General features: G+C 35.8%; 1 protein-coding gene across 9 annotated transcripts in view; it reads right to left on the reverse strand.

Moving 5' to 3' along the window:
* Positions 1–23,220, reverse strand: part of QKI (QKI, KH domain containing RNA binding) — a 165,166-nt gene that overhangs the window by 71,239 nt on the left and 70,707 nt on the right. For 4 of the 9 annotated variants that reach the window (XM_030022990.2, XM_030022991.2, XM_030022989.2 and 1 more), the window contains exon 4: positions 3,674–3,724. The exons of the other annotated variants lie outside the window; for them this stretch is intronic. In XM_030022990.2, coding sequence (XP_029878850.1) covers positions 3,674–3,724 — 51 coding nt within the window. The remainder of the gene's footprint in view (positions 1–3,673; positions 3,725–23,220) is intronic. 9 annotated transcript variants of the gene reach the window in all.

Raw genomic sequence — 23,220 nt, forward strand, 5'->3', positions numbered from 1 at the left:
CCCACGTTGGAGAAGTTGGTGGAGAACTGTCTCCCGTGGGAGGGACCCCACGGCGGAGCAGGGGAAGAGTGTGAGGAGTCCTCCCCCTGAGGAGGAAGGAGTGGCAGAGACAAGGTGTGATGAACTGACCCCAACCCCCATTCCCGTCCCCCTGCGCCACTGGGGGAGGAGGTGGAGAAATGGGGAGTGGGGTTGAGCCGGGAAGGAGGGTGGGGTGGGGGGAAGGTGTTCTATGGTTTGGTTTTACTTCCCATTATCCTTGTTTTGATTTGATTGGTAATAAGTTAAATTGATTTTGGTTTTTTTTCCCCAAGTTGAGTCTGGTTTTTGCCCGTGACCATAAGCGGTGAGTGATCCCTCCCTGTCCTTATCTCGACCCACGAGCATTTCTTTATATTTTCTCCCCATCCCACCGTGGCCAGGAGGGGGGAGGGGGAGGCAGTGAGCAAGCGGCTGCGTGGTGCTTTGTTACCGGCTGGGCTGAAACTATGACAACACCTTGTGAAAATATTTAATAGGAAAAAGTAATTTTAATTGAAATTATTGAAGTAACATTTCTGTAAAGGAGTAATTATGAAAAAATATTTCTGATCATTTTTAAACTTGAAAATAAAGTCCCTTAGTCATTACATAAACACAAAAGAAAGTGAAAGCTATTCATAATTTTAATTCAAAGTTAAATATCAGCATATTTACATTGCATACATGCATACTGGTCTTCAGAGAGAATGTCTAGATATGCATCCTTCCAGATCACATTCAATTAGCAGTCTTACAACTGCTGTTTAGGAGACATCATCATCCTTCCAAAAAAGCATCCAGTTTCACATGAACTTTTTGAATCCCACAGATTTTGGTAAAATGTACAAAAACATTCACCAAAGGAATGTATTTTTTTAAAAAAAATCTCATTAAACAGTGAATGTGCTGACATTTTCATTTGCAAGATTTTGAGTAAACTGAGTGCGCAAACTGAATAAAAAGTACAATTAAACAAGTTATCACAGCTCCACTGCTAGTTACCATAATATGAAAAATTAAGACTTATTTAATTTTGCAAAATTTCAAGTTCTGCTTTTCCAACACAGTGCACAAAGAAAAGCATGGGGTAGATCTAGCAATTTCCCTCAGCTAAACAAAGATATTAACAAAGAGAGAAATATCATGAATAAATACTGGACATATTAAAAGAACCAAACAGAATGTCATTACAGTACGAAGCCACAAAAGCAAAGTAAATCCTTGATGAGTTAACCAAGTCTGAAGACATTTAAAGTGAGTAATTTTTAATAGATTCCAGTACATTATCAGAAACATGCAAAAAGTTATTAAAAAAAATTAACTGCTTCTACTCTTTGGAAGACAAGTTTCAAACCCGTTTTGTTAAAATGTCCATTATATACAGTTTTAGATTGCATGCTTATCTGCCCCCACAAAAATCCAACCAAAGTTTTACAGTTTAAATTAATATACTTCTGAATAACAGAAGTCGAAGTAAGATGGTAAGGCTGGGGAGAAAAGGTCATTATGTGCATGCCTTTCTTACGTTCTACAGTGGTTTCATCCATCTTAGAAAATAAGACAGCATTGTGCATGAACTGAGGACAAAAATAATTACACGCTCTGCTCATATCCTAGAGAGATAGCTAAAAGAAAGGTGGCTTCCTTCATTCTAAATGTTTCCTACTCTTCAGGAAAGCACATGCATAATCCCTTTGTTCAAAATGCCTTTCCAACAGATGACAAATTTACTGCACACTGACAGGTGCTGATCTCCCACTTCCTGACCTGGCCACTTTCTTTTTCCCCTCCTTGCCCTTCTCAAACGGGCACAGGTATTAATTTGGGTCAATACAGCTTATCAACTAGCAAAATTTTTTATCCCACTGAAATATACTCTCACAATAGCTGACCAAAACCTAGTTTCTTTCCTGTCCCCATTGTAGCCCCCTAACATGGAACAGCACATTTCCCCCCACCTCCCAGAACAGAAGTAGAGCAAAACTGTACCAAATACATGTAATCCTGTACTGTTACAAATGATGCAAACTGTCTCTTTTTATTGATGATAAGGAAGAGGAAGGTCCAAAAAAATAACTAGTTTCCTAACTGAATAGGTTTGAAGAAGTTTCTTTACAAAGCATTCAAAGAAACATGGTAAGAATTAACAGTGTCAGCACACTACTTGTCATTAATATTCTCCATGTTACAATTGTAGGCTGCCAAGAAAATTAAAATATCTCTAAGTATTTGCAATTACATTTTAATTTTTGCACTGTATTATAAATTAAGAATTCATCCAGATGTGTCATAAATGAACTTCACTACTTTCACACATGAAAAAGACGCCAAAAACACTGAAAAATTCCAGCCCCTCCCAAAAAACAGCTCTGCTATTTCAAAGAAGTAAAACCCAAGTATACAGTTTCACAATTTCACTTCCCAGTTAGCACCCATCTAAGTGTCATTCACAGTCAAAAAATTCTGCTCTGTTTCAAGTGTCTGCATCTTTAAATAAGAAAATTAAACACAGCAAAAAGTTCATTAGTGGCAGAGAGAACAGGTATTTCAAGCCCGTATTTTCCATATTTTGTGTCTAAAAACCCTATATTTATTGTCTGAAGATGTAAAAAGCATTGTCCCCACAGCATACCAAGAGGCCACAGTCATCCAGCTCAACTAATTTAAGAACAATTAGTGCACTTTGCCTAAAGCCTGTAGTCCCACAACAGTTTAAGCTCTTCTAAATCGGCACTGCTAGTCCTACCCTGATGTACTAAAGTGCTTGCCACCCCGTTCACGGTTCTCAAAAGGAACAGGAAGTTTCCAGATTTAGTTTTCAACTGGCTTAGCACTGAAGCACGTCATCATAGTCATTTAAATCACCAGTAACTGCCACAAGGAAGGGAGAAAGTATGCCTAGCCAGGGCTGTGGGAGTGGTACTGAACAGCAAGAGTTGACTTAAGTTGTCCTAAGAGCAGCCAGCCCTGGAACTGCAGCCTGAGATACCTGAAGGACTCAAATTTCCTGATGAGCAGTAGCACTCAGAGGCTGACTGATTTTTAAAACTTCAGCAATACAGATGGATAGTTCCTTCCTGCACCTCCAATACAGCCTTCAGAAAAGAGCAAAAATACTAATTTAAGAACACAAGTGATACCTTCAGGAGAAACTCAACATGAGCCCTCAGAAATGTCCCCAGCATAGAAATAATTACAGGTTTAGACCCAGTATATAAGAGGTTGCTGAATTGCCCTTAGTGAGAATACTCTGATTTGAACACCAGCAGTTGGAGGTAGCAAATATTAGCCACTTAAAAAAAAAAAGAGAAAAAAAAGAAAATCACTATGATGAACCACCCAACACAATTGACATTTTGAAGATAGGTTCAAAAGAAAAAACTTCAACAACTATTATTACAAAAACCTTACTAATATTAAACGTGTATATTTTTACACCAATTAGGTATTGCAAGAGCATGTAACTGTTGTGAAGCCCGTCAATAATCAATAAAAGCTTAAATATCGTTTTCTTCACATTAAGCATATGAAGCAAATTCACCATTTAGGGAAGCGGGGGGGTGAGATTCTTTTTCAACCAGGGTCTCCTCAAATTATAGGCCATTTGCAAAAACTCACTGGAATGTTTACAAGAAGTAAAACATTTACTTGCCTCTACCTCCAAAACTGCTGGATCATGGTTGTCTCTGCTCTTAAAGGAGACCTGAAAAGCAAAAAAAAATTGGGCTTGTGCCCTATTTTGCTTCTTTAAGAAGTTTAAGAGAGGCATGAAGAATTGGAATTAGGGGTTTTATTTTATCCTGCGAGGGACACAACTTCTTGCTTCTTGTTTACCCTTGAGATTGAAATCTCAAGAAGCCATAAGACAACCTAATTAAGGGAAAACAATGCAAGAATCAACAGAAGCTAAGTCACAGAAGAAAGAACAAACTTTAGTTTTCTTTCCCTACCCACACCTCTTTCAAGTTCTTCATTTGAGTGACAAAACAAAATCCCTTTCCAGAGTTAAGTATTCCTGCACTATCACTACTGGTGATTTATACAGTTTTATGAAATTATACATGCTAAAAAAAAAAAACCAGTTAGAAATTTGATTGAAGTTGTATTTTAAAATTTTAAGATAAAAAGCAATCATAAAAAAAGCTCAAGTCCTTTTCAGGGCCTTTTTATGTTTCAAAATAGCACAATAAGTAGAAAAACAATTTTTAGAAGTTCTTTGCAAATGGGAAAGTGTGAAAAAACCATGAGCTGGCTAGCTATAAAAGGGAGACAAACATGACTTGCTCTTCCACTACTAACATGCCTGTAAGACAGTTTGTATGGATGCTATAGTGATGCAGTTATCAGAATATAAAAGCTGTTGCAGTGTTTTTTCTAAAAAATAGTGCATTTCATCTGCTAGCATGAGGCTAATTTAAAAAGGAAAAAAAAATATTTAAAGTCAAATTCATACTAGATGCTAATGAGCAAAGAGGATAGCTTATGAGCAAAAAGGATAGTATATTTTAACTAATACCCATTGCTGTTGGGGCAACCGTAACAGCGAGATGGTATGGTACCATGTAATCCATTCAAAAGACAGTTTAAAGCCCCTTCTCTATTCTTTCCACCCACACTTCAACTACGTAATTACTATATATGAAAGAAGAAAGTCCAATTTTTCTGGCACATAAGGAAGTTAAAAATATTGCTTTTGAAGAACATGCAATCATCAAGAAAAAAAAGCAGGATGCCTAAAAATAAGAAAAACATATCTGAAGTACATTAAAGTACATACTTGAACACTATTATGAGAAGTTACGTTGTCTTTAAATTATATATCACAGATCAACAACGCACAACTAGTGCAGGGTCGTAGTCAATGTTTTAAGTTAAGTCAAATCAGGGAACTGGCTGAAGTTCCTCATCATTACACACATGGAATGTGATCTTGCTGAAATGCTAAACCAGCATCAGACAGACTCAACACCCTTCTCTGACAAAAGAGTATTTTACTTTGATACACCCGGATAGAAACACCTGGTGACACAAGGTATAGTTTAATAAGTATTTCTTTCAGGGACAGCACTGGCTTAAGCAACTTACTCGGATAATGTGAATTCTGCACAAGGGTAGGCCAAAGACCTGGCCATCGTTATTCTAGATTTATTCCTCAACTTAGCGCTCTCTATATTACCAGCAATTAGAATGGTACTTCACCAGTTGCAACAAGCAGCAGGCACAGATTCAAACAGTACTGGCACTCAATTAAATGCTCCAGTGGCATAATTCAAAGGTGGTTTGTTTTGGTTTGTTTTTTTGTTGCTTTGGGTTTTTTGCGGGGTTTTTTTGATTGTAGTTTTGGGGAGTTTTGGTTTTGTGGGGTTTGGGGTTTTTTTCTTTGTATGGTTGGTTCGTGGTTTTTTTTGTTTGGGTTTTTTTGTTTTTTTTTTTGGGGGGGGGGGGGGGGTTGGGGGGGGGTGGTGGTGGTGTCCTTCCACAGATGAAGTATAAGCAGAGAATGGAAGTAAAAAAAAAAAAAAAAGAAAAAATTAAAACCAGAAAAATTTCATCTTTCTTTAAAATACTGAAAATAAAGTATTAGAAAATAAGTCAAAATTAAGAAAATCAAGTTTAGTTCAAAAGAGTAACTTAGAGGTCTACAGAGCATAAGATGCCAGGATCACACACAAGATTCTTGTTTCAAAGCTATGAAGAAAGAATTCACAAAATTATACTGTTTTTCTCCTTTCTGTTGAACAAGAACCTTTTTCATCAAAAATTTCTTACTTTAGTGGGTGAAATTAATGGTGAAATAGCAAACTAGAAGTTAAAGAAAAAACATTTTAATGTTTTAATGCAGACACTCATGTATCTGATATCATGGAATGTGAAGGTGAAGTTTAACTCTGCAAGTTAAGTTTATTTAACAACGAGCTACCACTGACAATTGGGATCCTGACTGCTACTTCCCCTGAGCTGCCCTTGCTATTTAGACAATTGTGCAGGGGCCAATCTGAGAAACTCACAAACTCAACTGACTCCTGAGGATGCACATGAAACAGTGGGAACAGATGTCCTAAGGCTTTTAATGGGGAACTGACCATTAGGTCAATCCAAACATGGTGCCATACCACACTCAGAAAACCTTCAATAATTTCTGATAGCAAGAAGATTTTGTCCTTTGAGGACTACTAATGTGATTAACTTACAGAGCTCAGGCATTACTCTGCTTAAGAGTGTGCGAGCCTCTTCAATCCTGCATAATTTGACGAAAAAGTAAGTAAAGACCCTTTGAATTAAATTCTGATTTAAGGACATCTGTGGTTATTTCAATACCCATTTACCACCCACTTAAAGAAAAGTGTATTTATATTGTGTCGAATTCACTTTAAGATTACCAAACATACCAATGACACCAAAAAAATCTTACTTTTTTTTCCTAATGTTTTTAATACCTTTTTTACTATGCAATTTATCCTACCCATGCAATTATTTATCTTGATACACTCCTACCTATGCAACGTTTTCATACAAAGCATTAAATCCCATTTAAATATTATGGAACAGAAGTGACTAAAAGAGTGACTAAAAGACTTTTGAAAAGAACTGAGAATTAAATCAAAGTATCCCAACTACCAGTTTCAATGCTACTCTCCACAGTAACACACAGTAATCAAAGAAATTTATCATCTTCTGCTATAATTTACAAACAATGCCCAGGCCATATATGCAAAACCACATGGTCTCACAGGAAAAGGCACCTTCACTAACATGTGCTCAGAAAAGTCAGAAAAAATTATCAGAAAAAGTTGCTGATAGGGTTGTTTTTTTTTCCTCTTCGTAAAGCATGTTTTAACTATTTAACAAACTACAGTAATACACGACAAGAGTGAAAACAAAGTGCTAAGTGCAAGTCGTGCTCAGCCAAGCATCCACAGTATAACCTCCATGTTGTCCCTGTTCTACCCCCAATCCTTACCCTGCACACAGGGTTAATAAGATGTATCCCACTTTTGTAAGTAGGACATCACGTTCTCGTAATGGGGATAATAAAGTCTGAAACCAACTGCAATAAAATTTTAGCGACTCAACTGACTTAGTAGACAGTATACAACTATTTAACACACCAGCACTCGAGCTCCACAAGGCAAGAAAGCGATACACTGCAGTTGCAGTGTATGCAAAGTAAAAAGTAGATGTAGCTCATCTATGAAGAAGTTAAAACAGATCAACAGGATAAAATACACAGACAAACCAATGGATGAACAAAGCACTTATAAATAAAAGCTGCCATCTTTGAGACATGAGGTGTCTGAAAGTGAGATGTGAAGTGTTTTTATTTGGGCACTTAAATATATATAAACTGTTTTAACAGCTTTCTCTAACATAATACAACATGCAGGTTAACTTACTATTAGAGTTTTAAAACACCGCCCCATCTTAGGCAGGAGGTGTTATTGCAATTCTTTACTCTGAAGATATCAACAAATAAACTCTTAAATCTGATAATCAAATAGTACATAAAAATGCCACACACAAAGTTTCAAAAACACAGCTTTTTCCAATATACATACATAAGTAGAGGCACTAAGAAAATAAAGAATTAAACTAAGAAATAAAGTTTGCACTGTATATATCCACCGAGAGTCCAAAGAGCAGCTGAATTAACTCTGAATAAGCACATAACATCTGAAACTCCAGGCACAGAAATAACTAGTACACAGCTCCATATTGAGCTTTTCATTTGTGCATTTCAAATGTTTCCCTTCCATAAGGGGAAAAGCTTTTTTTTTTTTTTTTTTTTTTTTTTTTTTTTTTTTTTTGTGGTATGTAGATAACCATACACAGCCCTGTTAGCTAAGTCATCCCAGGATACTGAAATCCATGCATTCTGCAAGTTCTGCAAGTCCTAATATTCACCCTCACCTCCAAGTAATTACATAGCTATAACTCCTGGTATGAAGACAGCATGAACAGACTGGAATCCAAAAAAGTGGTAAAATATCTAGTTTGATACATATGAAAATTACTCTTCCCAGTTGCAGAAAGAAAGAAACTGTTTATCATCATAGAAAATGTATTTGTAAAAATCACAGATAAATCAGCATTTATGAATACGTTTAGGAAAGAAATGCCTTCTGCTACTGTTGTCACTATTCTGTGGAGACTAACAACCTTGTTCTCAGTTTCCTCCTGATCTCTCAGGCCTGCTCTTGTTCATCTCAAACTCCCTGCAGAATTGCATTTCCTGTTGCCTATCAGTGAGATCATGCCTCGCTTCCTTTTTTCTCTTTAAAAATCCTTGAAGACAGCCTCAAATTTGTTGCACAAATGAACATACTTTTTCTTTTCTTAAAACAAACAAAAAAAAATCTCCAAAAACCCTGCTAAGCCTGAAATAAAGTTTTTCTAAGCTAAGAGCAGTAACAAGACACACAACAAAAGCTCAGTACTCTAATCATTAAAACTTGTTGCTGAATACTCTTCTTGAATTTAGGATTAATGAGGCACTACCTACTATTGAAGTGCCCTAGTCACAGTATGACTAAAGCAATAGAACTTTATATATATCTCTATGTGTGTGTGTGTGTGTGTCTAACAAAAAAATCTACGCAATTAAAATTTAAGTTTTCTGAAATTAGATGTAGCCAAACCATACTGGAGCCCCAAAGTTTTAGCTTGATCCTCACCAATACACTATTTTCATATTAGCATATAGGAATATACATATGAAGTCGATGATGCACAAAGCTGGATATAAGGAGAAAAACCTTAAATTCAACCTGATTGTAGAGTTGATACATACTTCAGCAGTATACACACACTATATATACATACATACATATATATATATATTGAGAATGAAAGTTTTTGTGATTCATATAAAACTTTGATAAATTAAGTGTTCCATTATACTATATTGAAATTTTATTCTGTACATCTTACTGGTATCCCTCTTTCTATAGTTAAGCTTAACTCAAGTCATTTTTTTTTCCCATTTCAGAGACTTTGGCCAGAAGGAATCATCAGGATGATCTAATCTGGCCTCCAATCTATCATAGGCCATTACTTTTCAACAGAAAAAGAACTGCTCTGACAGTAATCATTACAAATTGGTTTAGAGCGTATCCAAGGTCATCATAACTTGACTTTGCTAATACATGGAATTAAAGTTGTTTTTTTTTTTTTTTGATGGATTCTTCACATTTTCTTGAAGAGAATTCAGAATCATTCAAAAACTGATTTTAAAAAATTCTTAGCTTTGAGGCACAGACATTCCAATGGCTAAATGGTAAAATCTCCTTACTTTCTTTCACAGTAGATTTTGAATTTTTACCCCTTGGAGAATCACATTCTCCTCTCAACTGTCCAAATGGCTAAGAAAAGGGAGAGAAGAGGTAAAGAACATCAATATCACCACGATCTACTTTAAAATCTTATGTAGTTGTGCTCAGGATGACCTCAGTAGAGAGAATACTTCACATACCAGATTCATGCAAGTACATTTACACAGCTAAAAGGTAGAAGTGCAAATGTGAGACATATTCTATAGGTCCCAACCTTAAATAAAATATTGGTCACATTTTCAGTCTTTTAGTTGCTGATCCTCCATAGGCAGGATCTGAGCCTGCTGGGAATTATGATTCATTGTGTATGTATGCAATAAAAACAGGTTTTATGACATGCTTTCAACAGTATTGTTTTCATCAGAGAGAAAAAAGCATGTCTAGCAGGTGTATATATATTTATTTCAAATGACAAGTACATTCAACTTGTATTATGGGGGGAAATAGAGAGGTCTGACTTTTCCTCTCGTGGTATGTATCCCTCCCCTGTCACCAGGATGCTTAACAAAGAGTATTCTTCTGGAGGACTATTTGGAGAGCTAAAAGTCAACTCTCAGCTTCTAGATTTTTCATGTCCTAAAGCTTCTTTGTAGAAGAAATTTGAGGAGTTTTTCCTCAAACGTTACCGAGATAGTAAGCTTTTGCTATTTGAACAACTGTATGACTTAACACAACATTTTTGTCCAACTTAAAAACTAAATTCAGCAAAAATTGTTGATGGGTGAGTGAAGAGAATTACCAGACTTGTTCATTCCAGGTGGCATTTTTCAAATGGAAAAAAAAAAAGTTAGACTAGAAAAGAGAATTTCCATTCAGTCTTAGACTGAATGGAACCTCACTCTAGGGCACAATCAGATATACTGGAATTCCCCCCAAAAGTGACTGCAAGTCCTAGAAGAATAGTAAAGAACATAAAGGGAAAGCCTGCTCATGCAAAAAAAGGGTCTAGGAAGGGCAGCTGCTAAAGGAGAAAAAGTTCATTTACTTTTCCACATTTCAACACTGCAAATAATTTCAACACAGAAATTTTCCTCTCCGCAAAAAGGTCTGCATGTAGAGATTATGTGACAATACGGAAGATTAATACCTATTCAAAACTGAATATCACAACATTATTTTTAAAATTTTTATATGGAAACAGGAAATTCCTTTAAAAGAAAACACATTAAATAGCTCATCCAAAATCTAACTGAAATACATAATAAAGAAAATGCTGAAAAAAATGTTAGTAAATTATTTCCAAGCGACCAAAGCTATGAAATGTAATCAGAACAATTTAATTCAAACAGAAAAATCTGACAGGCTCATTATCTTTGCTTTACAGGAAAAAAAAGTACAGTACCTCCATTTAAGACTATTTGTTCTGGAAGAACATAGCCCTCAACGTTATCTGAAGTTGATATTTTATACTGAATACCTGAAAGTATAAGGAAGCCTCAACAAACTAGCTTCAATATTACAAAAACTATCTGTGACTGGACAGCATGGGTTGCAACACTCACCTATAAAGTGAAATGACTATTCAATGAGCATGTCTGATCACAGGAAGCTATCTAATCACTGCAGAACCTAACCCTACATGGATGAGCTAACACAGTTATACTAATATTGTACTGAAGCACTGCTATGCCATGAAATAATTCTACTAACCTAAATGCATCTCAAATTCACATTCTACTTTTTTTTTTTACAGTGCAGAAGAAAGAAAATTGGAAAAACAGTTAAAGAATGGACAAAGATCATTCCACTTGAAAATGCCAGATCATAAAACACCTTATCAAATTCTTATTTAATGCTTATCACTGTTTACTTTGTATGAAAGGTGAATTGTGTGGTGAGTAGGAACAAATTTACATTTATTGACTTTATGAATTATCTAAAGAAAATGTAATCAATAGTTACGTGAAAATTAAATAATTTCATTAAATTTATCACTTAATATGCCCAGAAAAATATTTACTTCAAAAGAAAAGCAGACTATTTCAAGAACATGCCATTTATGAGATCTCATCTATGCAAGGCTTTCTACAGTTTTCTTTCTGTAAGCCATGATAAATTCACACAATTAAAACCTTTTTTTTTTTTAAACCTGATTTTTCACTGCTGTTTGCTTGCGTCCTGTGAGATTACTAAGTTCCACTACCAAATAAAAGCTAGCTTTCTGCTCTTTAACAATGACACTGTTTAGGTTTTCAAAAAACAAGAAAATCTTTCAAGTTTTCCATACCTCACAAAGCCTTTTAAGGTACTGTTTTATCTGCAATGTTTGTTTGTTTGTTTGTTTTCTTAAATTCTAAGGTTATATCTAAGACTAGTCATTACTGCTAACCATTCAGTATGTGCAATACACCTTCTGAACAAACTTTACTAATTGTGGCTAATTATTGTAGGCAACCAATCTTACTTTCTGCATGTGACCTCTATTTACCTAACAGTTGAAGCTCTTAAGTTCTAGTCGGATTACCATGCATTGTCATATCCACTGAGATCTTGAGAAGAATTTCATGTACACACTTTAAAGCTGTTACAGTGATTATTCCACTCTCCACTTACTGTTTCATACTTTTGGCCAAATTAGTCTAGCATCAAACGTTCAGCTTTCACTCCAGAATAAAGCTGTTCAAGCTTGTTGAATACAGACCTTCGAAACTTTGTAAGTAAAGCAACCAAGCCATTCCTTAATTTCTTTGGATGAATGACATTAAAAGCATTTAACTGTGACTGTAACATTTCTATACCTTTTCTTATTGTCTACTGATGTATTTTGTAATGTGTTTTGTACATTTTCAATTTCAGAATATTCTTCAGCATTGCTACCTGACAGAAACAAAAGATCCACACAGATTACCCAGTCTTTCTTCTACATGAGCTTCATTGCCTTACTCATCCTTGTTATTTCTGTTTAGATATGCTAAAAATAGCTACTACTCAGAGAATCCTCTTTTTCTGACATGTAAGCAATGCAATTAAATTTCAAAAACCAGTGAAATAAGGACCCATAGCAACACATGCTTTACAGAGAGGAATGACATGGAACAAGATAGGGCAAGTGTCTTCCAAATTTCTAATTTATTACAGTTAAGGATTTTTTTTTTAACTTTTGCTGTAGCCACTATTAGTAAAGTGCAATATTTAAGAGTTATCAAGAATTAAAAAAAGAAAGACCCAACCCATAAACCGAAACAAAACCACAAAACACCAAAACCCACCACACACCACCACCACACCAGAAAGACAAAACTTCTTTTTCTTTACTGTCACTAGGTTCATGAAAAAAAAAAAAAAGCCACCTCCAAACAGCTGAAAAAATCCTGTTAATTTTCTTCACCTCACGTCTTCCTCAACAGATAAACGAGGGCATTATCACTGTTTAATACAAGTTTTAATTGAGTACTGTCACTGGTGGGAAGAAAAGTGCAGAACCACTACTTTCCATATCAAACAAAGCAGGTAATTAACAGCTATTCTGGCACAATCCCTTATCATCAAAATACACAACACTGTTAAGTTCTCTCAATGCCAGTGCTTTGCTTCAACAAAGGAAAGCTGATGTTTCAGGGTCACATTCACTCCTTTAATACACAGGCATAAATTTACTGCTCAGTCAGACACCTATAATTAAACACAAGAAGAATATAATTCTAATATTCAGGCCGGCTTGCATACGAGTGGGATATTTCCCCCTGTAAAGATGATTGCCTTTCAGTTTTTGGTTTCAAGTAGCTACAGTTCACTTAGTTTTGATTACATAGCAATTAGATATGCAAATACAAGAGATCTAAAAAAAATGCTTTTTCAAATGTCAGATTGTAAGCAATCAAGCTTATTCTTGTCTCCTGTACACACAAGCTATTCATTAAATAGCTATTGTCTTAAAAACATTCCAACAGATTGCATTTATCAGGGTTTTAGAAGCAAATATGGGAGTGCACATTACTCAGAACACAGCTCATCAGGGAATGAAAACGATCTTACAATTAATTTAATACATACACGACAGTGGTTAACTAAGTTGGAACTAAATACCATATTCTTTGGGCACTTTTCCCACTACTGTTATTATCAATACCTAAGCTCACTGCATCTTCAAATTAACAAAACCTCATTAGTTTGTATATTTAATGATACTGTGATGGTAATAAATTTCACCGCTAAAAATGCAGAATTATTGAATATCTATTTTTTTAATTGTATCTTGAAAATACTTTCATATAAAGAAAGTCACTATGAAACGACATGGTTAGTACAATTTTGGCAAGAAGAGCCATTTTGACACACCACCCCTTTTTTATTTTTTTTGAGAGCCCATAGACATGTTCTATTAGAAGTGTAGACTGATAGTTTCATGCACCTAGATCATATATATGAGCTTGGTTCTTTATGACACATTTCATGGGGCCTCTAGAAGCAGCCCACAGTTTCAGAGATCCACTGATCACAGGTTAAAATGGTGGGAAAGGATGTTTGGCAGCAGCTCTGAAGCACATGGAAAAGCCTAACTACTGCAGTATTAGATGGACTAGTCTACAAAATACTGTTACCCACAACTATGGTCTATCATTGAGAGTCTGAAAGCTTGGTCTTGCAAAACTCTAAAGAAGCAAGAACAAAATGGGATGGGGGCAGGGATTGGTCGGTTGTTTCTCTAAATGATCACAAAATCACCTCCAAGCTAACAGGAGGGAAAAAAAAGATCCCTAAAAGCAAGCCTGTGTTTTCAGTGACTCAACTATGAGGAAACGTACACTAACAAAGGAAGCTGAAACAGTTCTTTCCTAAGGCTTAGCTTTCAAACCAGGTAACTGAAGTAAATAAAATGCTTTCCTAGTTGATTCCATGATTGCCAACCACCCTTCAAGATGTCTCTTGCAGAAGCACAGATCCTTTTTCAAGGGCAGGAAAGCAGCAAAAATTATAAGAGATGCCCGATTCAGCGGTCTGTTTAAAAATCTGAAAAAAAACCAGTTTAACTCTGAAGCCTAGCTGCAGGCCCTGAAATGTGCTAGAAACTCGGATCCAAGGAAACACTGGAAAGGCTTTTTACAAGAACTGACATTTATGAGCCAACAGATGAATGTGTGTGACAAATTATTTGACATTTTGAGGGTCTTCAAATTCGCTTCATTTTTTTTCCTTTAAATGTTCAACTTGATTTTATCTTTCCCTCCTCTTGCAATAAAGGAGCCTTATTTAACCAGCCAGTAAGGCAAAACTCATGGCCTGTCAGCTTGCTGTTGTTGCTTTTGCAACATTTATATCCCTTATGTTGCTTCTTCCCTAAGGGTCACGATAAACAACTGTTTGAGCAGCAAATGTAACCTACGTATTTAAACTCCTACCCACTACAGCCTGACGTAAAGAATGATACTGCTGACAGGGGAACCTGAATATTCCCTCCCAGTGGTTCCCCTGCAAATGCTCTCCCATCTATTATGTGGTTCTCCAAGGAAGACGCTGGAAAAATCCTGTATCTACCACTGTGAAAGGCCAGGATCCGAAAAGCATACTCAAAATGCCAGATTCTTGCCAGTTTCTGCATCCAGCAAGATTGGTGGTACAGCATTATCTAGTCAAATTTACTATACTTAATACTCCAGCTTGCAACAACAGCCTATTGAAAGTGGGTTTAATAAGAACACAAGTAACAGGCCACATATGATTCATTTTAACCTGTTACATTTTATCCCACCTGGTAGATTCTTCTACTAGAAGTCATGAAACACGTATTCAATTAGACTGCAAACAATAGGTCTGAAGCCTGCAGTAACCAAATAAAATCAGACCTCCTTAAGAGAACTGAAACAGATAATCAATAGGAAATGTGTTTTTCCTCTTTAAAACATTTGTTTCTTCAGGTGTATATAGGAGACATGGTAAATTCAAAGTATCTGATTTTTCTTAGAAATGGGGAAGTGGGTTTTTTTTAAGGGAAGGTTAATTTTACTACCAAACTAACTATCCTAAAAAGGTGCATTTCAAGCTAAATTGAACTTATCATTTAAAAGGCTGGATACTGAAAAATTCCACTAGTCAGGCTGCAAAAACCAATTTTGGCATTTGCAATACCCTTGTCTCCTCACCACAGATTGACTAATTTCCAGATTAGCTTCAGTATTTCAAACCACATTAATAACTATAAAATGTATCACTTCTTTTGGCTTGTAACACAGCTTATCTTAAGACCTCTTCTGATTAATGCTGTTATGAGTCAGTGTGAGTTAAGAGATTCAAATTCTAGGTCTTTTTGTCAGTCAAAATTTAAGTGAACATTCAATTCCAGTGTTTTCAACTTGAAACACAAATGATTATTTCAAAGCCACCTCAAAAACTGCTTGGTCATTTGAAGCTCACTTTCTCACTAGATGGAGAGCAAATACAACATGTATTATCAACACAAAACAACCTATACTTTTCTTTATAAAAATTCATGCTAAATTTTAAGTTTCTTTGTCAACTACCAGCTTTTAGTTCTTCAAATTAAATTTTACAATATGTTTTGTCAGTTCAGCAAGCTAGGTAAAACAAAACACTCCCCAAGACCCCCAGCAACCTAAAAATTAAATTCCCTTGAATACACATGATTGTAAATATGTGGGGCATTTGAAATCAATAGTACTGCATCTTAAGTGGCTCCCAAATAATTCTGTCAAGTGGATCAATTAAATCAGTCAGGTACTTCAGGTGGATTCAGACAGTCTGCTAAATGTGGTTTGACATTCCAATCCTTTAGCAATGTCCGATTGCCAGGGAAGCAACCATTAATCATTTCTGTATGGCTGCAGGACTAATCATTCCAGATAACCATTTATAAAAATACTCCAAACTGTACAGAAGCAGTAACAGAGATCGTATTAACGTGCTAGGAGTTCCATCTTTCAAGAAACTGCTTCTTCCTTATTCAACACAAACATGCAATTGCTAAAATGAACAGCAGCTTTCCCACAGAATGGACCAGGTGCTTTCAGCACTTCTTCCCTTACACTTCCCAGTACCACCATGGCAGAAACTCTAAGGACCAATCAATTAAGGTACATGATGACACTTACAAAGAGGGGAAAAAAAAAAAGTTTATCTAGGCCCAAACATCAAAATCTGTCGTCCAGAGTGTAAAGATCCTATGGATAGAAAAGGAACTGGCATTTTGCCATGGAGAAACGTGGGAGCCGGAAGAGAAAAAACACTGAGAACTAGGAGACCATATCCATGCTTTAGACAGGATTTTGGGAACTGTTCCCAGAGCTCCAGACTGCAGAGACGATACACGTACAACACAGACTCTATCAAGAGAGGACAGGAGAATGGAAAGACCATTTTTCAGCTTTTCATTCATAACGCTAGGGTCTTGTTTTGCTGGCTATTAAGCTGGAAAAAGTTTTCTTAAGATAAATTGATATCAACAGTGTTAAAAAGAAGAAAAATCCAATGAAGAAAACCATCACAATACCAACGCTCAAAGAAAGTAATTTAAAAAACCCCTCCAAATAATTAAATAACCCCACACCAAAACATCCAATTCCTTTTTGCCTCCATGAAATGTTATCCTCACTGAAAACAGGTATACCAACCTTGTGCCATGACACATGATCAGAAGAGTAGGAAAGATGTGGAAAAAATAACACCTGTACCAGACTTACTAACCACAGAAGAATTTATTATCATAATTTACATAATAAAGTATTATATCCAAATTTTTAGGTTATATGCACTCACTGGCCACGTGCCAGATCAAGGCACTCAATTAATAGGCTGTTCTTTGCTTTTGAAGAAAAATTCCTTCCATTTGTGCATGGAAAAACACCACTAGCATACTTGGAAAATGATGCATAAAAGCCAGGACAGTTTGGTTCATAATTACATTGCCTATTTTACTTCTGTCAGGAATCAAAAGGGATTTCAAGAATTCTAGTTGAGATACCAACCAATCTTAACCTTAAATTTTTACTCATTCCTCATGTCACATCTACAAATTACCTACGGAAACCTCTAGCCAAGTCTTAGGGCAACACTGGTATCTACTTTCCACACCCTCCACATCTCTTCAAAAGCTACTACATTCAGAGTTCATGTTCCAGTAACTTTGAAGCAATTAAATACTGCAAATTCACCAATGACCCTGACTCGTAGGAAATATTTTTTTAATGATACTTTTGCTGTTGGATTTTTTCATTCCCTTTCAGATGGTCTTCTGCATGTTAAATAATTTTAATTGTTAATTAGTTCGTAGCATGAGAAATCTGTCATTGATTTTCTTATGCCTCATGTTACCTTCCTTGTTTGAACTACTAAAGTCCCCCAGTTGCAACACTATTTTGACTCCAGTGTTTGTATCATTTGCTACCTTCACACAAAAAGTGTTGCTAGAAACCAAAACTCAGTCTGGTGCACTTTCACTGCATCTCATATTCAGAGGATAAATGAAGCACCATGGAAATTAACCCTCCTTTTATTACAATGATTTATAAAGCACATGACCATTCAGGAGGAGGTCAGCAAGGTTCAAGATGGAAAAAGATAGCCAGAGAAGGTCTCCTTAGAGAGCTAAGAGGAACTGTATGTCAAAGCAAGGAAAATGAATATAACTTATGAAACAAGGGAGAAGTTCATGAAGTCGGGGGGGGGGGGGGGGGGGGGGAGTTGACCTAGTTCAAAACAAAAGAGAAACATTGAGGGAGAGATTCATGATCCTACAAAGACTCAAGAAGAAAAAAATTTCCCATAGCTCTTGATATGAAAATATAACTGCTCCGTAAATTATTTTGGATTGCTCTCTACACTACTGTGCATATATATGTTCATTCCCCAGAAATATTAGTTCTTCACACATGAAAACATACTGGTCCTCCCCAGCAACTCTGTGGCAAATTCATGACATTTTTTATATCAACTAGACACCTCCTCCCTGTACTGATTCCACCTGTTCTCATCAAGTTTTCTACATAATTCTATAAATACCTTCTAATGAAACCAACCAAGAATTTCATATTCCCATTTTTTTTTTTCCCTACAGCCAGAGTCTTCCTGTTACTTCAGCTGCCGGATATTCTGTCAGGCTCACGCAAGCTATTGCCTGAATGAAGTCAGTTTTGCAGATTTTCCTTTCAACACCCAAAACCAGCCTAATGTTTTCTTCATTTCAGGCTATTATGGTTAGAGGACGAGATTTTGGTTGTCTTGTAGGAATATAGTACTGAATTGATTTATGATCCAAATTACATCCAAGAATTACTCACATTAACAAATTCGTCAAGCAAGCATGAATACTGTGTGTTGTGTGTGTTCCATAGCGAGTTTGTGACACTTAACAGTCAAACCAGATAATTTACACAGAATGTCAGATTCTCTTAAGTTAAACAGTCTCCAAGCAAGTTCAGTACTGGCCATTGCTAAGTTAAGTTTTCTACTATTGTAACAGTAACAAGTTTTCTTTAACAGAAAAACAGATTTGTGTACCTGGCCTTAACAAACATTTGAATAAATTTTCATCCTTTCATGCAGGTACTCAACACATACTTTAAACTGTTATGAGTTTTAAACACATTTCACAGTGTGCATGCACTTCAGTGAGTCCTACATTCATCAAAACATTCCCCATTTACTGCCCCAAAAGACGTGAAAAATGTGAATAATTAGCAGACAGAAGCTGCTAATTATTCTCAGAAAAGGCTAATAAAAATGTGCAACTGTCTGTCAATAAATCCCTCTCTATATCCGAACAGTGTAAAGACCAACAAGAAAATCTTGCAACTATAGCTGGATAAACTGTAAAGTAAGGATACTGTCCCGCTGCATACCATTAACATCTACACAGCTACTTGAATTTCATTCATATCCTTAGCATACTCTACGGTAGACCATACCTAGCAAAAGGGTAACCTGTGATTAGTAACATCCATTTTAATCCAAGTCAAGGCAAGACAAAGGCTGACACAGAGTCAGCAGATCTAAGAAAAGCAGAAAACTATCATCATCTAAAACCAGGTTTAAATGGCAAACCACTCAGACGTTTTGGGAATTACAGTTTGTGATTGTTACCATACAGTTCACTTTTCCAAGTTGAAAAGGAATCCAGTATCTCGCCACAATGAAACACTACAGATTATTGTTTTCTGGATAGAGACAAGTAAAGTAGCAGAAAGTCAAGTATTTCTATTCTCTAAATGTTCAATTGGTAACTTAAGTATTTAGTTTCAGCAATAGTGGTATCTTCTTCTGTGCTTACTCTTTTGCTCCATGCAAAAGAGCCTTCCTATCAGCCTCAGTAAAATTGCTAAATCTGACCCTAAGGAGCCATATCCAGTATGGTAAACAACCTGTATTCTGCCTGCTGGCAGCCCCCTCAAAAATACAGAGAACCAAGAGCTGCCAAGAACTGATACCTACTCGGGAAACACACAGGCATGCTGCTTTCCACCCTGAATCAACAGGTTCTGCCTCCATTCCCACATTTAAGTAGACTCAATCTTCACACAGGACAGGGAAATTCCTGTGAGCTTCAAACTAAATATGGTCTTTCCAACACAGAAATCCAAGCACAGTTTCATGATACTCAGCAAACACACTCAAAACGCAACCCTGAACACAAATTATTTCTGGTAAGCAAGCTTGTAATATCACAACATTAAATTTTAAAAAAGTTCAAAAAAAGCCAGCCATATACCAAACACAAAATCATCCACTGAAGGGCAGCCCAATAGGTTAAGGTTAAAGCCTAGAAAAATCTAGAATCCAGAAAGAGTTCAATGGCGCTGATAAACGAGAACAGTGGTAAAGTGTGCAAAACTACTAGTTGTCCTTCACAGCGCATCATGAAGATAGGGAGAAATATCACTGAATCTATCATTTGTGGAATCTCACAAGAATCAACTCCCTTGTTTTAGTATTATTAGATAACACTCAACACTATTACCCCTGCAAGAGAAGATTAAAGTTCTAAGAAATCACATGACTGCACATAAGAATGCCCATACTCTGCTAACAAAGTCTCACCTAGTTCAGTAAGTTGTCTCTCATCTGTTTCTGCTGAATAAGTGTGGAAAAACTTTCAGGTTACAGTAGATTTTCATTATTTAAACCATTCACTTCTTTCGCTACTTTACTAGATAAAGTCAAATGTAAATAGATGCTTGCAGACAGTTTTGTCAATACCTCAAAACAATTCAGTATGAATTGTCCCCCAAGCCTTTCAAAACTTCTGTTCAAATGCCAGATACAAACAGCTGTGAGCTGTAGCCTAGTCAACTTTGTATAACACAATTAACACTCTGTGCTTCTCACCTAACAAAAACTTAGGAGTAATTTTGCAGAAAGACAGTTTCTACCACAGTACAGATTGAGTCAATTACTGTTCAATAGACACAGAATTTTAATTTCTAAGATAGAGACTTGTTTATACACAGATGTTCAGGCAATAAATCAAGATTCCCTTGATATATACCTTTTCCACTACACTGCGTGCTACTTTTCTCCAATTTTAACATTATCTAGATTCTCTTGCCTCTTGACCGTAAGGTTTTTTGCTCACAGGAAACTGACAGAAAAACAAATAAAAGGAAAGTAAAGTATAATTCAAGTTGGTTTCTACTTGCATGGCTTTGATTACGCTCCTCCAGCCTACAGCTTCCAGTGTCTCTAACAAAGTACTTCTTTAATGCCATTAAGTCAATTATTTCCATACCTAATTAGCTCAATAACCAGTTCACTATTTACCAGTTTAACTGCTCTCAGAACAAAATGACATATAATCAAGTTTTGATATCAAAGTTAATCATAGTCAAAGGCTTCAGCTACTTTTCATATTACATAGGAAAACGTGCCTTAAGAGTGGTAAAATCTGCTCAAAGCTGCAACTTTGTATAGAGCACATACAGAAATATATCCAATATATACTGGATATATTCAGTATGTAGCCAATAAGAAGCAAAGGTATGTATGAGATAAACTTACCTAAATATATGCACTGCATTAGATACATATCAGTAATATTTTCTGAAAGATTAATATTGCTTTGCAATAATTCTTAAGGCCCTAAGGCACCTAAATTTTTCTGTCCTTCAAAATAAAATCATTCTGCTCTTGAAAGTAAGAGTGTTCCTCAGAGTGTTAAGTGAAAAGACTTCTGCAATAAATTACTTCAAATAAGAAGTGTTTGTCAGATCTTATATAAAACTTACGGAAAACGTTATCTTCTTGTAAAATTCACATTCCCATACATAACTAAGCTAATTGTGCCTACACTGTATTCTTCATTGCCGCCAATGTGAACTGAACAGTTTTTGCTTAAAGAAAAGATGTAGGCAGGTAAGACTTCAAAGATGATACTCAGAAACTCTGGACTACAAAAACCCCCATAAACAGGCTTAAAAGCAGTCAGCCTCAGTCAGGTTTAATTCAAGAAATAACATCTGTTACCTTCAACGTTGCTGCCTTTTGAATTTCGTGAAGTATAGTTTTTACTAGTCAGCCATTAGTATTTAAATATGCAATTAAATCAGTAACTTGCTAAGAAGATTTTTTTTTTCTGTGATTACTTTGTTGCTTTTTTATATTATTAGCTAATTGTGTAAACTCTTATCTCTTCAGAGGGTCACCGCTCCCAGCATACCAGGGATGTAACTCAAGAGACTTCTGTTTTGTGGGTGAAAAGGGAAAAAGGCCATACTTCAGCAATTATTTAATAAAAAATATTAAAATCCAGCTTTATAACTCCTCCTGTGTTCAAAATAAGTGGTTACAAATGCAATAAAGGTTTTAAAATTGGAATACAGAAGCCTATTTCTTCCACTACTGAAAAAAAACATACTAGCTTACAAGCAACTGAAATTATTTTCATTACATCTTATGTTTTACAATGAAACTCTAGGAAGGCAAAGCGGTATTGACCACCAAGTATATTCTTAAACAGGCTTCGATTCTAAGCTAGAGGATTTTTCTTCACCACATAGCTACATACAAATTCTCATACAGCTTAATATGGTACATCCTTCACTGTGTATTAAAATGGCAGTTGTGATATGTTGAATATGTAAGTTCAGTAGGACCTTTATATGAATAAGACTTTTTCGTCTAAAGTTAGTTTAAGAAAAGGCCAATTAATACAGTGGTCAAAAATTAAGTATGAAGAAAGCCTCCCAAGTTTGATAAATCAGTTTGAGAAATCAAACTTAATGCAGACATGCATACGTATGAGAAAGTGTGTTTAGAGGAAATTTCATTGTAGAAGATGCTAGATGCTGAAGTTAATTGTTCCCAGGGTAATATCTTAAATACTGCATTCTGAATGCCTTAAATAATTTTCTAATAAAAGTTTATAACCTGAATGCAGTAGATTCAGGAACATGCTGTATAGGTGATATCTCAATCTTAGCTGAGCAGCCTGCTCATACAATGACTTTAATGTATGGTCACAGAAGTTGATAGCAATTGCAAGTGAATGTAACCATCAGTTTGACAGTCTCTTATATAGACAGGTTGCAGCTTTCATGTGCAACAAAAGTTAACAAAGCATGATCCATGATATCCAACATGCTGAACTGCCACTGCCTCAGCCAGCAAGTTTCTGGTAAGTAGAAGACAATTAATTTTAAGAAATAGTACCCTGAATGATGGATATTGGCATGGGATTCTGGCAGTCATAGTTCTAAAAGTAAGCATCTAACCTTCAGAATCCCACTGGTATTATCAGAAAAGGATTTCTTTTTTTTAAATTTATTTTTAAAATAAAAGGACAGCCATTCTAGTCACATATTAGGTATATGGACTTGCTTTTCACTTTCACATGCCAATATCCCCAATCATTTAAAGAATTCTGCCACCCCCCATCCCCCGTTATTCCTAACAGTACTGACAAATACTCAAAAATCCACCTTTCCAA

This window comes from Aquila chrysaetos, chromosome 8, assembly GCF_900496995.4.
Source record: "Aquila chrysaetos chrysaetos chromosome 8, bAquChr1.4, whole genome shotgun sequence".
Taxonomy (NCBI): domain Eukaryota; kingdom Metazoa; phylum Chordata; class Aves; order Accipitriformes; family Accipitridae; genus Aquila; species Aquila chrysaetos.